Genomic DNA, 16939 nt, shown 5'->3' with positions numbered 1-16939 from the left:
GACGTGTGAATGGACTGTTTGTGTCTCATATTTAACCAAAATTTTCTCTTGTTACAAAACTCTGACAGAGTTCTGATTTGGAGTAGATGAAAATGTGACGTATTCTTAAGCTTTCGTACACATAATGTTTTCACCTAACTTCAATATAGAAAAAGTTTCCCCCATGTCAAAAATTCTGTAACATTGTCAGAAAATGCATTTTCATAAACTGTCCATGTATCGACTTTATAATTTGTTGCCGCACATAAAACTAAAATCGAAATGCAGTGCAGCTATTCTAGAAAACACTGATGCCAGTTCCATACTTGCACTTTGAATAGTTTTGTAGCCACTATGTAGCTCCATTCTATTAATGATAGACTCATTCATATTCTTAAAGTTCAACTTTATTGTGAAGCAATGAGCCAGACATTAACATAGAACATCTAAGACAAAAACAACCACAAAGCAAAGAGTAAATGATTATGTACACACTAGAGTCTTTGCCGCTGCCCCTATACTGTGCACACACAACTATTCGTCAGCATGCTCCCACAGTTTGTCTGTTTGAGCAAGTTTAATGAAACATAAAATCACATGTGTGTTCTGTGCTGGACATGGCAGAGGACATACATAGAGAGAATCTTCTCAAGAAGGAGGAGAGGTACTGAAGAACAACTCTGTCCTCAGAGAACATGTTTCAGATATTTTATTCTCAGAGAATGTTCTTTTGCTTTGAGTATCTTCTCTGGATAATGTTCCATTTTTCTTTCATATGACTGTCACAGATATACCACGCGAGTTGGGATGTCAATCATTAAAACTGAGGCTTTTTGTTGTGGAGAGATCTTTACACAAAATTTTAGTCTCTAACTTTCTCCCTCGAATATGAAAATATTTTGACATCCAACTACATATGGAGAAATGGTCACTGTAATAAAATAACAGAAATCAGAGATCACAAGGAAATATTTAAGCATTCATTTCTCCAGCACTATTTGGGAGCGGAATGGTAGAGAAATAATGCGAAAGTGGTTAGATGAACCCATTGCCAGACACATAAGTATGTATTGGAGAGTAGTCATGTAGCTGTAGAATTTGTTTACGTACTACATCACATGTTACATCAGTTTATGTAGAGAACATCAAAATGTTAATAATCCTTTTGTTACCTCACAGATTACAGTATAATAAAATAATGTCTTAGTTTAAATTGCACAAAAAATTTAGTTAAATGTCCTGTCTTTTGAAAAACAATAACAAAGAAGTAGGTAATGTAACTAAACTCTCCTTTTTTTTTAAAAAAAATCCTGATATCTGTTTGATGATAATAATAACTTCACAAAACAATGAAAAACTTGGTAACTGATATATTCAAAAGATTGGCTCCCAAAACTAACGATCTGCTTGAACTTCTGCTGTTTACACCATTGTGGTGCACACTTCTTTATTGGTGCTGGCATTTGGAATATTTGCTGCTGTCCAGGGGAACACATTAACCCGCTGCCCGTGTACAGACGTAAATGTGTTTCGATTGTTGCTCGCATGACGTCACTGTGGAACGCTTGTTGCAATTTTTGTATGTAGAAAGGTACACTGAGTTTCTCATGTTGTTGATTTGTTTTCCATTGTTTCAAGTACTTCGATGCAAAGATGATCGTAGAGTCTTACGCAATGCTAGGCTGTGCTTTTCTAAGTTGTAATTTGCATGATTGTAACACAAAAGGAAGTGAAATTTCACTAGCAGGCACGGTTAGAAGGAGTTTTGTTGTCAAAATTATGAAGAAAAAAAACAATCCGAAAGAAGCAAATGGTTGTATTTGCTCGTACCATTTCCAAAAGTATGTTTAAGCAGGATACTTTTGTCGGTCATAATCGATGACATTACTGTATGAAAAAGTGTTTCAAATAGGTACATTCCATCAAGTACACTACAGGCCATTAAAATTGCTACACCAAGAAGAAATGCAGATGATAAACGGGTATTCATTGGACAAATATATTATACTAGAACTGACATGTGACTACATTTTCACACAATTTTTGTGCATAGATCCTGAGAAATCAGAACCCAGAACAACCACCTCTGGCCGTAATAACAGCCTTGATACACCAGGGCATTGAGTCAAACAGAGCTTGGATGGCGTGTTCACGTACAGCTGCTCATGAAGCACGATACCACAGTTCATCAAGAGTAGTGCGAGCCAGCTGCTCGGCCACCATTGACCACACATTTTCAATTGGTGAGATATCTGGAGAATGTGCTGCAGTTGAACATTTTCTGTATGCAGAAAGACCCATGAAGGACCTGTAACATGCGGTCATGCATTATCCTGCTGAAATGTAGGGTTTCACAGGGACTGAATGAAGGGTAGAGCCACAGGCTGTAACACATCTGAAATGTAAAGTTCACTGTTTAAAGTGCCATCAATGCGAACAAGAGGTGACCGAGACATGTAACCAATGGCACTCCATACCATCACGTGGGGTGATATGCCAGTATGGCGATGACGAATACACGCTTCCAATGAGCGTTCACCGCGATGTCGCCGAACACGGATGCGACCATCATGATGCTGTAAACAGAACCTGGATTCATCCGACAAAATGACGTTTTGCCATTCGTGCTCCCCGGTTCGTCGTTGAGTACACCATCGCAGGCACTCCTGTTTGTGATGCAGTGTCAAGGGTAACCGCAACCATGGTCTCCCAGCTGATAGTCCATGCTGCTGCAAACGTCATCAAACTGTTTGTGCAGATGGTTGTTGTCTTGCAAACGTTCCCATCTATTCACTCCGGGATTGAGACGTGGCTGCACAATCTGTTACAGCCATGCAGATAAGATGCCTGTCATCTCCTCTGCTAGTGATATGAGGCTGTTGGGATCCAGCACGGCGTTCCGTATTACCCTTCCGAACCCACCCATTCCATATTCTGCTAACAGTCATTGGATCTCGACCAACGCAAGCAGCATTGTCGCAATACGATAAACCACAATCACTATAGGCTATAATACAACCTTTATCAAAGTCGGAAACGTGATGGTATGCACTTCTCCTCCTTACACGAGGCATCACAACAACGTTTCACCAGGCAACACCGGCCAACTGCTGTTTGTGTATGAGAAATCGGTTGGAAACTTTCCTCATGTCAGCATGTTGTAGGTGTCACCACTGGCGCCAACCTTGTGTGAATGCTCTGAAAAGCTAAGCATTTGCATATCACAGCATCTTCTTGCTGTCGGTTAAATTTTGCGTCTGTAGCACGTCATCTTCGTGGTGTAGCAATTTTAATGGCCAGCAGTGTACTTTCCCATGCAGTAGTGCTCAAACCATCAGAAAAGTGTCTTTGAATTGAAGTTTGTTCTTGTGCATAAACACAGCAACTTATTCTGAGAAAAGAGTGTCTTAAGAAACTTTTGTATAACACCTGCAGAGTGGTTCCCCACTATTCATCCAAAAATAACAAAAATTCCTGCAGAATGCAAACATTCATCCTTCATGCTGTTGTCAAAAACAAGCACAAGCAGCAACTCACTTCGAAAAATATTAAAATGGTATTTTTATATAGTTAATAAGGAATAACTGAGTAAAAATTTGGGAAAATAAAAGTGCTGTAGAGAACATTAATTCACATCATAACTGTAATGCAGGCAGCATAGCTCCTTTAGTAATGTACATGCATCCCTCTCTCAAAACATCATCAACTGGAAATGTTATACTTTGATGTTACAACATACAGTCTGTGATTATGACATGCAATTAATGTATACGTCTTAACAGTATTATCTTTTGACAACAGTTATATAAAATAACCAAAATCGATCAAGAGCAAAATAAATGTTTTAAGTGCAACTGCCAAAGTTTGTCATATTTAATGCACTGCATGATAGCATCACTCTCATGAAGGCAAACTTGCATAGTTTCTTGTAGGTTATAATGTGCATCAGTTAATTCCTTGTGTTAACATATATCAAAAGATTGTGCTCCAATTTATTGAATTTTTAACTCAACGGTTCGAATTAAAAGATGGGCCAGTGACAAAATACATATGTGATTTGATTTGTTACAAATGTGCGGTGCATAAGCCCATCTTAGGAAATGAAACATTTATAAAATTAATATTTTTACAGTAGGAAAGCATTTTGTATTTAAAAAAGCTGGGATAAATGATGTTGTTCATGGTGATGTCACAGTGCCCGAAAATGCTTCTAAATCCTTACATTTGTCCTCTAGCCATTCCTGTTTAGCTACTATGCACTTCCTGTCAGTCTCATTTTTTAGATGTTTGTATTCCCTTTTGCCTGCTTCATTTACTACAGTTTTATATTTTCTCCTTTCATCAATTAAGTTCAATATCTCTTGTGTTTCCCATGGATTTCTACTAGGCCTTGTCTTTTTATCTATTTGATCCTCTTGTAACAAAACAGGCTGTACTGGGTCATGTGGAGTACCCAATACAGCAGGTTTCGTAGTATGCGATACATATTGAAACAGATGTAGGTAGTGTATAAGGACAATCAGTGAATGAGGTCACTTACTGCAACAGTGTGAAATAGTTGTAACAAAAAAGTTAAACTGTGCCACAGACTAATTAATGTATGTTCTTAATAAGGTAAAGTAACGTACAGTTAGGATAAGTCATTACCATTTTGATATGAATTTCGGGACATTTTGAAGAGAAAGAACAAGTTCTGGAATCAGTGTTAATAGTGAATAAATGTTAGTAACCTTTTATATTCAGTTTTGTAATTATAATGCAATTAGTAAAATTCATTGTTTACCATAACGCAAATTAACTGTGTAAACCATTAATTTTCGAAAAGCTTAACATTTATGTATCTTTGCAAGTCAGGACAACATATTCTTATGGAAATCACCAACTAAAATTCTGTAATTAAGCTCATAATTATTGTTTCTGGAACATAATAGAGAAATTCAGTGCAGTGTCCACAAATTACGAAAACTAGAGAAGTTTCATTTAAACTGGAGACATAACCTGATTCAGAAAGACAATTTGTATCATAAATAATGTTAGAAGAATGAGTCATTAACCTTCTATAGCATGATTTAAATGTTTCAGGTTGTACATAATTATTCCACATTTTAGCCTTCAAATGTTATAAAAAGTCATTTTGAACATTTGAATTGTAATTTTGTTGTTGTAGAAATATTACCAGCTCAAAATTGTTTCCAGAATGAGATTTTCACTCTGCAGCGGAGTGTGCACTGATATGAAACTTCCTGGCAGATTAAAACTGAGTGCCCAACCGAGACTCGAACTCGGGACCTTTGCCTTTCACGGGCAAGTGCTCTACCATCTGAGCTACTGAAGCAGGTAGGAGATGAGATACTGGCAGAAGTGAAGCTGTGAGGACCGGGCGTGAGTTGTGCTTCGGTAGCTCAGATGGTAGAGCACTTGCCCGCGAAAGGCAAAGGTCCCGAGTTCGAGTCTCAGTCGGGCACACAGTTTTAATCTGCCAGGAAGTTTCAAAACTGTTTCATAAAATCGCATAATTAATTAAATTCCAAAAAGATATTCGCGAATGTTCTGGATTGAATAATAAGAACTTAATTGTTAACTGTATGTATGTTTTAAAATTGCACGTATAAAAGATAATTAATTTCAGAAATATGCATTATCATTGTACACATTTTAATTTCTACTAAGACTCCGTATTGTCATTTTTTGCTGGCTTAGCTTATTGCAATTGTAACATCAAACATGAAATAACATAATAATGTCAAAGAACGTAATTGTTAAAATATGTATAAATATACAGTGTCAAAAAAGCTAGAAAGAGAGTGGTTGGAGGACTTGCTGGTGTGTTGTGGTGTCTGTAAAGTTGTGATAAATAAACAACTGTTGCTAACAGATTAATTGTGTTGTGACCCAAGGCTTTCTGCAGCAAATTTATCACCTCCAAAAATGTAAAACATGTTGTGCTTCTGGATCTGGTTATGATTTAAATGGTTTGATGAGCTGGGATGGTTATGTTAGACTCTTCTGCCTTCACTATTTCATCTCTCAGAGCTACCCATTCTTCTTCTACTGTATTCCTTTCCCCTGCTCTTGCCAATCATTCCCCAATGCTACCTCTGAAACTCTCAACAACCGATGGTTCTTTCAGTGTATCCACAACCCATCTACTTAATTTCCTACCTTTTAGCAATTTCTTCAGTTTTGATCTACAGTTAATAACCAATAAATTGTGGTCAGAGTCCACATTTGCCCCTGCAAATATCTAACAATTTAAAATCTGGTTCTGAAATATTTGTCTTACCATTATATAATCACTCTGAAACCTTCTAGTGTCTCCATGTCTCTTCCATGTATACAAACTTCTTTCACGATTCTTAAACCAAGTGTTTGTCATGATTAACTTATGTGTGTGTGGTTTGAGGTTTTTGGGCGCTAAACAGCATGGTCATCAGCTCCCAAATTAACTTATGCTCTTTGCAAAATTCTGCCTGGTGGCTGCCTCTTTCATTCCTTTTCCCCAGTCCATACTCACCTATTGTTTTTCCTTCTCTTCCTTTTTCTACTACCGAATCCCAGCCCCACATGTCTAATAAGTTTTCTTCTCGCTTAACTATCTAAATAATATCTTTTATCTCATCACACGTTTCTTCAATCCCTTCATCATTTGTGGAGCTAGCTGGCATATAAACTTGTACTACTGTGGTGGGTGAGAGCTTTGTGTCTATCTAGGCTACAATATCGCATTCACTATGCTGTTAATAGCTTACCCGCACTCCTATTTTCTTATTGATTGTTAAACCTAAAATCGCATTACTCCTACTGGATTTTGTATTTATAACCCTATATTCACCTGTCCCATTTCTCCTCCCATCTAATTTCACGAATTCCCACTATATCTAACTTTAACCTATCCATTTCCCTTTTAAATTTTCTAACCTACCATCATTTAACCATACAGTAGAGCTGCATGCCCTCGGGAAAAATTACAGCTGTAGTTTCTCCTTGCTTTCAGCTGTTCACAGTAGCAGCACAGCAAGGCTATTTTGGTTAATGTTACATGGCCAGATCAGTCAATCATCCAGACTGTTGTCCCTGTAACTACTAAAATGGCAGCTGCCCCTCTTCAGGAACCACATGTTTGTCTGGCCTCTCAACAGATACCCTTCCATTGTTGTTGCACCTATTGTACGGCTATCTGTACCGCTTAGGCATGCAAATCTCCCCACCAATAGCAAGGTCCATGGTTCATGAGGGGGCATTGCTTCACACATACTGAATATTTTGTAAATGTTGTCAAAATTCAGTCACACTCGGTATGGTCACCAATTGCAAGTCACGTAGTGCCATCAACTGTTTTGTCACCTATCAGGCAGCTTCTGTCATGCACCATTTGTCTACAGTGATTAAAAAGTGGTGTTTTGAAGTGTAATTTTCTCAACCAAGTACCTCTCAAAACAAAGTGGAAGTGAACATATTAAGTGTATGATACAACAATGGCTGTATATCATGAATTGTATTGAGAAAGGTGAGGACAGAAATAAGATTGTGGAAGAATGTATAGTTGGTTCTTCAACAGTCTATGATGTTAAAAAATAAATAAAGATCAACTTCAAAAGTTTGCCTGATAGATAGTTGCAATAAAAGACAATGAATCATGAAAAACTTTGAAAAAGCCTGAACTACATCAGATGATTAAAATTTTGTACAAGTGGTCCTGCACCAAAAGGTCTGAAGGAAAACCTGTAACTTGACCTATGGATACAGAAAAAGGTAAACAGTTCTGTGACAAATTGGGGTTATCAGAAACTGAATATATATTTTCTTTCTTACTTACTTACTTAATTCCTTTTACTCCAATGTGGAGCATAGGGCACAATGTATTTTCTTACAGATGGCTATACCGATTGCAAACTCATCATAGAATTTGGGGCGTTACAACTGGCAGATTTAAAAAAAAAAACTTGGTTTGCCTGAGCAGAGAAGTGGTGTACTGTTGCTAGATAACTGTGTCTGAATTGATCTCAGGTAATATTTTCACCACTTACCTTCTGACAAATCTTTTTCCTTCTGTTGTTTTATACAGTATCACACAATTTTATCAATTTAACAGAAGCGGAGAATGTACAATACACAAAGGCCAGTCGCCCGTTGTTTACATGGTGTCAAATATACTGTACACTGATATTTTTAGATGACACTGCAATTTACCATTTTTGGTATCCTGCACTGACAGGATACTGAAGGTATGGGATTAGAGGGTTTCTAATGTACATCTAAATGGATTTACAAGAGAAACGTGGTGAATTAGTGATTGTTAGTTTAAGTAAGTGACTGAACACTGACGAACAGACAACATGAAATTTTATCTTGCACGCTCTCTCTGCAAAATTGATGGTTTGCATGTTTTTGGGATTACAGCTGAGCTGTTATTTTCACTTTATACAATATTTCAACATTTCCCCTAGTTATCTCCATCATGTGTCATATGCAGATCAGACATTGTTGCTCACTGTTTGGATTACAACCAAACTGAGAATAATACATATTATTTCCCACCATAAAAGTTGTCTCCAAGCACTTTTATATAATAAAACAGTCACAGAAATTCAAATCCACAGGGGATGTACACTGTCAGACAAACAAAGCCTCACAGAAGAATTCAAACAAGTGACAAAAATTTAAAAAAAGAAAAAGTATGTAGAACATCAGATTGAGCATTCCCTACTATGTACATTGTCACCACTTGCAGCAGGAAGCAACACCAATGAAAAGCCACCAGAATTCCGTATTTTCCATACACGGGCACAATCTTTGGGAAAATACGAGAAAATACTTAAAAAATACGACTTCAAATGTCTGTCCACCCATCCAATATCTATTCTGTTGTTTAGAAGATAATGTAGGACTTCAAAAAGTGGATTACATACGACAGCAGATGTGATATGCACATCATTTTCCTTTTTTAAACTTTTTTACACTTGGCATAGCTTCTCTGTTGGATCTGAATGTCTGCAGACTAACTGTTTAAAAGTATAGGGAAATAATACAGCAGGGCATAGTGTATACTGTTCACAGTTCAGCTGGAGTCCAAACAGCAAGCAACAAAATCTGCACTCAACACTTGATGACGACAACAAGTGAAGGTGTCGAAGTATTAAGTCAAGAGAAAATGACAGCTCAGTTGCAAACCCAAAAATTTGCAATCTGGCATTAGATTTATTTAAAAAATTAAATTTCATTCCTTGTATATCAGTGTGACATCAGCACAGAACACAAATGGGAACAAAACTATGTAGACTACAGCAATGAATCATCAGTGCTGTCCAAACATGCTCTAATCTTGTGATGTTCAATGCTTTCTGGCATATTAACTGAATATGTTGTTCTCAGGTGTACTGCTGAAACTGATTGTGCAAATGTAATGAAATTTCTTCAAGGCAATCCTCTCGACCTCATCTTATAAAATGCAGATTCTCGCAGAGGAATGAAAAGTCTTCTTTTTTGGAAATTAGTAAATATAGGGAGAAAAGTGTCTGAATAGGTTAACTATGACATTTTATAATGAATTTAGAAATCCTTCACAGTCTCTCCAGTAATTTCAACTCATTATGGTAGTCACACAAATGAGTTACATTCAACTTTTTTGGATGCTTTTAACATTTTATATTTACAGGTTTATTAGTCCCTTATACATCTCTAGTCTACTTTGTACAGATAGGAGAGATGTGGGATAAAGCTGACATATTTATTTAAACTGATGAGGCATCTCATCTGTGTAAAGGGATTTTAGCCATTCTTTTCAAAGCAACATGAAATAATGTCAAGGACTTTTAAAATATAATGTCTCATAACATTAGAACCTGGAACTTCATATAATTTAAAGAATACAATATTAATAACACAAACATATTTCTTTTATTCATTCACACATTGTGTTCCATAAATCTCATCATGAAGGAAAAACTCCAGGAATATGAAAACAGTCAAGTATACATAACATACAGATGTAGACGCTGCAGGCTATTTCTGTAAATTATACTAATAGTAAATTTTAACTTGAGTTAATCTATGCATATTGATAACTATGGGAAATAGTTCTAAAGTAATTTACATCTATTTATGTACTGTATGTAACAATAAAAAACAGCTACTTTGAAAATAGTGACAGTTTCTTCTTTTCTGCAGTTCAGCTACTGTTTTTATCTAATACTTCAAACAAAACATTTTCCCTACCCTCAGTGACTCAGTTTTATATTCACAAGTGCTTGTGTTTATTACCACTCTTTTTGAAGTCTATACGTACAGGGTGCCCCACGATGAATAGTCAATATTCAGGAATACGACAGGAATGATCATTTGAAGCAAAAAACTTCATATGGATATATACCCTGTTCTGAATGGTTTCTGAAATAGATTATTCAGCACTTTGTCAACTTTACACAGTTACAACTGTTAGTAAACATTACCACATGTGTTTTACAAAGTATCAATTTAAAAATATGTATTTTTAACACATTCACACATGCATTTGTGGGACATTGATAAATGCAGAAAGTCACCATGTGGTGGCAGTGAGACTATTCTGCATCATTTCAACAATGTGTTGCAGTTTCTGCACAGGATGCTGAACTACACTTGCAGAAGAAATAGGGGAACATGGAAGAACACCTGTTTCATGCAATGTGAGTAAACTTTGGTAAGCACTCTATGATCAGAAATTCTATGTGTCACTATTCTTCGACACCAACAGGTGCACTACCGTTGCAGAGGCTGTAAACATACATCATATATACATATTCTTCTTTAGTGTAGAAGTGTGGCATTTTAGTTAGCACATGTACAAACACGGTTAACCGATGCTCCCTTCTGATATACTTTCAATCCCTTGCACTGGGGGACTGATGACCTTAGCTGTTTAGTCCCCCTTAAATACCCCAACAACCACCACCACCTTGCACTGCTTCACCCACTAAACACCATGGACAACTGCATGTATAACGGGCTATTTTAGTGGCAGAAGGACATTATGAGCAAAGAGGTTGAAAGCAATGAGGTGGCTTGCACTAGAATAAAACTTTAAAGTGGCTGGGTGGGCAATAAACATGTGTGTGCATCAACAGACCAAAAACTAATGTGCATTAAATGTGATCTATTTCAGAAACCATTCAAAAAAGGGCATTGTCCATAGGGTGCTTTTTGTTTCAAACGAGCATTCCTGCCAAATCCCTGAATATTAACTCTTCCTCCTGGGATATTTTGTATAGTATTTCCCTCGTGTTTATTATTTGGTTGTACCTATATTCTAGTATCCATTATAAACATTTATAATTACAGTATTATGAGTCAGTAATCGATTTAACATACTGTACATGAAGTCACTTGAAGTTTCTGCACAGAGACAAAATTAAAAGCTTCTTTTTTTACTTACTTATATTCTTTCAACAAATTTCAATATGATTCTCTTCTGATACTGAAAAGAACATATTGCTGACAGAATTTAAAGAAAATATATTGAGTTCTGACTCACTTTGCAGATGAGATAACTTCCGAATGTTCATCTGACTGGAGAATTTTTGTCAGATGATTTACTACTGAATCCTCATAGGCAGCCATAGAGAATGCTGGATCGGTCTGGGACAGTTTTCGTGCAATAGTTATACTCCTTTCAAAAGTCATGATGCTCCACCTATGCAAAGAGACAGTTTTAATATTTTCACATGAAACTGCTTAAGTAAATTTTTTCTATACAAGAAATGTGGCTGATAGTCTACAGCTGTTTTTTTCTGAGTTGGCCTCCAATGATTAGTTTTTGTCAAATGGCAAACTGAATACAGGTGTTCAAAAAACAGTTTAGAAAATAGTATGCTTTTCACACTGTAGCAATAGTTTGAAATTGGGCCTTTCTGTATGAGCATGATAATTATTTTGATCACAAAGTAAAATCCCGAAGATTTGATGGCCTTGCCTTCTCAAAGATCCAATTTGAATTTAATCTAACATCTCTGGGACGAATTAAGCATTGGCTGCATGCTGGATAAATTTGCCCCCCAAACAATCAGAAACAATTATTTACCACATATGACACAATTATTTACCACGTATGACACAATTATTTACCACATATGAAACAAGTAAATAATTCCACCTAAGCTGTATACTGTAGCATCACGCAATGGATCCAACTATTCACCGTACATCAAAAAGAACAAATTAATTCTGCCTTCAGTGTATCAGAGATTCATAAAAAAACTTCCTCGAGATTAAACATAGTAATAGTATCAAAAGGCTGTCCCCTATACAGGCCACACGATGATCCAAACAGCTGATAGCGGTGCCAAGGTCAGTAGACAGGATGTATCACAGTCCATAGTGGCTGCTTGGTGCATCAAACTGAGTGATGCACTCAAACGCAAAATTTCTATACAGTGCGTATCACAATTAGTATAGCAAAAAACAGCTATGGATAAAAGTTCATGAGGGAAAAGTGGGGTGGAAAGTGCCAAATGAAAGTTGCTTGTGTGGAAAAATGTTCTCGGACTGGTCCTCTCTAAATATTATCGGTTACATGACTGTTACCTTTGGAAAGAATAACACTGGCTTTGCAGAGACTTTTAGCCACAGACTGTACATTTATTTTTAGTCTATACATTAATTCTCCACCATATTTTCTGACATTATTTTAATTAAATACTTAAAAACAATGTTTACTTTAAGGGAAGAAAAATGATGCACCTCAAAGGAGTTGTACAGCTATGCGAATCAGCCAGAAAATGATATTTAAACAGGTATCAACAAAAAATGTAAACTTGTAAACTTTGGCAGCCGATGGACAAATGTGTGATGCTGTAGTGCAATTTCACTGTGCAGCTGCCAAGGATAGTAAACACGGGACATGTCAATACGAGAGCATAAAGTCTTCATGAATTTCATTCCATGTACTCAGTTGGACAGTAAATATGCCCCCCCCCCCCCCCCCCCCACACACACACACACATGAACAATATACCAGATACCAGCATTTGAGAGAGGATATGTAGTTGGCCTCAAAGAAGTAAATAGGAGTAACTGTCAAATAGCACAACATTTGAATATGAGTAATGTCACTGTTTCATTACGTTGGCAAGAAGGGCAAATCATAGTGTCAAAAAGAAAGTTGTCGACCTAGAGGGATGATGGAACATGAGGACCAAGCAAACATCAAAGAGGCACTCTGAGTCCCCCAATTCATCATTATGATTGATCCGACACGCAAGTGGTGCTTCAGTGACCCTAAAGACCATTAATAGGTAGCTCACAGAAAGGGGTCTGAGCTCACAGCACTGCTTGCACCAGCTACCATTGACCTCTGTACACCAACAAGCCTGGTTGTTTGCAGTGGTACTGGGCACAATTGAAGACATGCCTGAAGAAGCCCATACAGCAGTGGGATATCAATGTGACAATCACTTGCAATACAGCCCAACGACCAAGAGTGATGGTCTGGGTAGCATTTCCTTTCATAGTAGGACCCCTTTGGTTGCCATCTGTAACGCCCTTAGTACACAGCAGTATGTCGTCGATATTCGGTGCCCCATTTTGTTGTCCTTCAAGGCAAGCCATCCTGGGCTAACAATTCAACAAGCTAATGTTCATCCACACACAGTGAGAGTTTCTACTGATTATCTTCAAGCATGCCAAACCCTACCTTAGCCAGCAAAGTTGCCAGATTTCTCCCAACTGTGAATGTTTGGGGCATTACGGGGGTGGGGGGCACCTCCAGCCAGCTCAGGATTTTGATGATCTATTGTACCATTTGGGCAGAAATTGGCACGATATCTCTCAGGACAATGTCCAACAACTCTATTAATCACTGCCAGGCTGAATAACTACTTGCAAAATGGCCACAAGTGGACCAACACATTATTGATTTGCTCAATTTGTGAAGCACTTTCTCTTGAATAAATCATGCAATTTTTTTGAAATTGTAGTCATCATATCTCCTGATTTCCACCCCATTCAGATAATTCCTTCAAGGTGCATTGTTTTTTTTTCTCTTTTTTTTTCTTAGTGTGTATTTACTATGAACCTGCTTACAAAGAATTAGCACTGCTAACGCATATCTACCTGTCAAGCATTTTTGTGCTGGCCTTCTCATATCGCTCCAGAAGTTGAGGCAGATTGCTGTCATCATCACAAGAGCTGCCCCATCCCAGCACTCTGGCAAGATCATTGCCAGTGCCCAGTGGCAATACTCCTACCTGGCATTGCTTCTGTAAAACATATATGTAGTGACTAATTACAATCTTTACAAATATTTCTCATATCTTTACAAATATTTCAGTAACTTACAAATATATCACATTTTCTAGGGAAACATACTGTAGACAGTAAGTTTCAGATGAAAATACACTGATCAGCCAGAACATTATGGTCACCTTCCCAATAGTTTGTATTTCCACCTTTGGCATAGATAACAGAGGTGATGCATCATGGCATGGAACCCTTAAATTCACATACTCCTATTCCTGTGACATGGTGCAGTATCTTGTGGAAAAATGCCACTGGCATTGGGAAACACGATAATCATGAAGGGATACATGTGGTAAGCAGCCAGTGTACAATACTCCTTGGCCAGCACAGGGCCTTCCAGGGGCTCCACTGGACCCATGGATGCCCACATGAATGTTCCCCAGAGCATAATGGAGCTGCCACCAGCTTGTCTCCGTCCAGCAGTACAGGTGTCGAGGAGCTGTTCTCCTGGAAGACGACTGATTTGCGCCTTCCTGTCAGCATGATGAAAAAGGTATTGGAATTCATTTGGCCATGCAATGCTATGCCACTGCGCCAATATCCAGTGCTGATGGCCACATGCCCATTTCGGTCATAGTTCATCTACATCTACATCTACATGATTACTCTGCAATTCACATTTAAGTGCTTGGCAGAGGGTTTATCGAACCACAATCATACTATCTCTCTACCATTCCACTCCCGAACAGCGCATGGGAAAAATGAACACCTAAACCTTTATGTTTGAGCTCTGATTTCTCTTATTTTATTTTGATGATCATTCCTACCTATGTAGGTTGGACTCAACAAAATATTTTCGCATTCGGAAGAGAAAGTTGGTGATTGAAATTTCGTAAATAGATCTCACTGCGACGAAAAACGTCATTGCTTTAATGACTTCCATCCCAACTCGCGTATCATATCTGCCACACTCTCTCCCCTATTATGTGATAATACAAAACAAGATGCCCTTTTTTGCACCCTTTCGATGTCCTCTGTCAATCCCACCTGGTAAGGATCCCACACCGCGCAGCAATATTCTAACAGAGGACGAACGAGTGTACTGTAAGCTGTCTCTTAAGTGTTCTGCCAATGAAATGCAACCTTTGGCTCGCCTTCCCCACAATATTATCTATGTGGTCTTTCCAACTGAAGTTGTTCGTAATTTTAACACCCAGGTACTTAGTTGAATTGACAGCCTTGAGAACTGTACTATTTATCGAGTAATCGAATTCCAATGGATTTCTTTTGGAACTCATGGGGATCACCTCACACTTTTCGTTATTTAGCGTCAATTGCCACCTGCCACACCATACAACAATCTTTTCTAAATCACTTTGCAACTGACACTGGTCTTTGGATGATCTTACTAGACGGTAAATTACAGCATCATCTGTGAACAACCTAAGAGAACTGCTCAGATTGTCACCCAGGTCATTTATATAGATCAGGAACAGCAGAGGTCCCAGGGCGCTTCCCTGGGGAACACCTGATATCACTTCAGTTTTACTCGATGATTTGCCGTCTATTACTACGAACTGAGACCTTCCTGGCAGGAAATCACGAATCCAGTCGCACAACTGAGATGATACCCCATAGGCCCGCAGCTAGATTAGAAGTTGCTTGTGAGGAACGGTGTCAAAAGCCTTCCAGAAACACAGAATCAACTTGAGATCCCCTGTCGATGGTGGCCATTACTTCGTGCGAATAAAAAGCCAGCTGCGTTGCACAAGAACGATGTTTTCTGAAATCATGCCACTACATTGGCTCATGCATAGGACATCGGCTCTGGAGGCCAATTGTTAGGAGTGCTCCGTGGACTGTGTGCTACGACACACTTGTACACTGCCTAGCATTATATTTCTTCTGCCACAGTTTGCCATGCTATCCCGTTTTACCAGTTTGCCTGGCCTACGACGTCTGACATCCATAATGAGGGATGGCAGCCCCACAATGTCTGGTAAAGGTTTCACCACATGCTGAAAACACTCTCCACAGAACTCCTCGAACTTCTTAAAAGTCGTGCAGTTTCTGAAATATACGTGTTGAGCCTCTGGGCCATCACAATCTGCCATTGGTCAAACTCAAATAGACTGTGTGCCTTCCTCATTTTACACACAGACAGCCAGCTCACTGATGCTACATGCACCGTGCATGTGTCTGACAAGCTGTCATTCCTTGGCAGGTGATGCTCCTATCGTTTGGAAGTGTTTATATCAATAGTAGGTCAGTCGTTGTAATGTTACGGCTGATCAGTGCATAATCAATATACACTCCTGGAAATGGAAAAAAGAACACATTGACAACGGTGTGTCAGACCCACCATACTTGCTCCGGACACTGCGAGAGGGCTGTACAAGCAATGATCACACGCACAGCACAGCGGACACACCAGGAACCACGGTGTTGGCCGTCGAATGGCGCTAGCTGCGCAGCATTTGTGCACCGCCGCCGTCAGTGTCAGCCAGTTTGCCGTGGCATACGGAGCTCCATCGCAGTCTTTAACACTGGTAGCATGCCGCGACAGCGTGGACGTGAACCGTATGTGCAGTTGACGGACTTTGAGCGAGGGCGTATAGTGGGCATGCGGGAGGCCGGGTGGACGTACCGCCGAATTGCTCAACACGTGGGGCGTGAGGTCTCCACAGTACATCGATGTTGTCGCCAGTGGTCGGCGGAAGGTACACGTGCCCGTCGACCTGGGACCGGA

General features: G+C 38.7%; 1 protein-coding gene across 1 annotated transcript in view; it reads right to left on the bottom strand.

The window, feature by feature from the left end:
• The window catches only part of LOC126456962 (diacylglycerol kinase eta-like), a 537414-nt gene that overhangs the window by 227544 nt on the left and 292931 nt on the right, over nt 1–16939 (bottom strand). Inside the window, exons 9-10 of the mRNA XM_050092898.1 lie at nt 14065–14210; nt 11489–11647 (exon numbers count right to left, since the gene is read on the bottom strand). Coding sequence (XP_049948855.1) covers nt 11489–11647; nt 14065–14210 — 305 coding nt within the window. The remainder of the gene's footprint in view (nt 1–11488; nt 11648–14064; nt 14211–16939) is intronic.

This window comes from Schistocerca serialis, chromosome 2 (genome assembly GCF_023864345.2).
Source record: "Schistocerca serialis cubense isolate TAMUIC-IGC-003099 chromosome 2, iqSchSeri2.2, whole genome shotgun sequence".
Taxonomy (NCBI): domain Eukaryota; kingdom Metazoa; phylum Arthropoda; class Insecta; order Orthoptera; family Acrididae; genus Schistocerca; species Schistocerca serialis.
The sequence above is the reverse complement of the archived record's forward strand: the minus strand, read 5'-3'. Positions and strand labels throughout refer to the sequence as shown.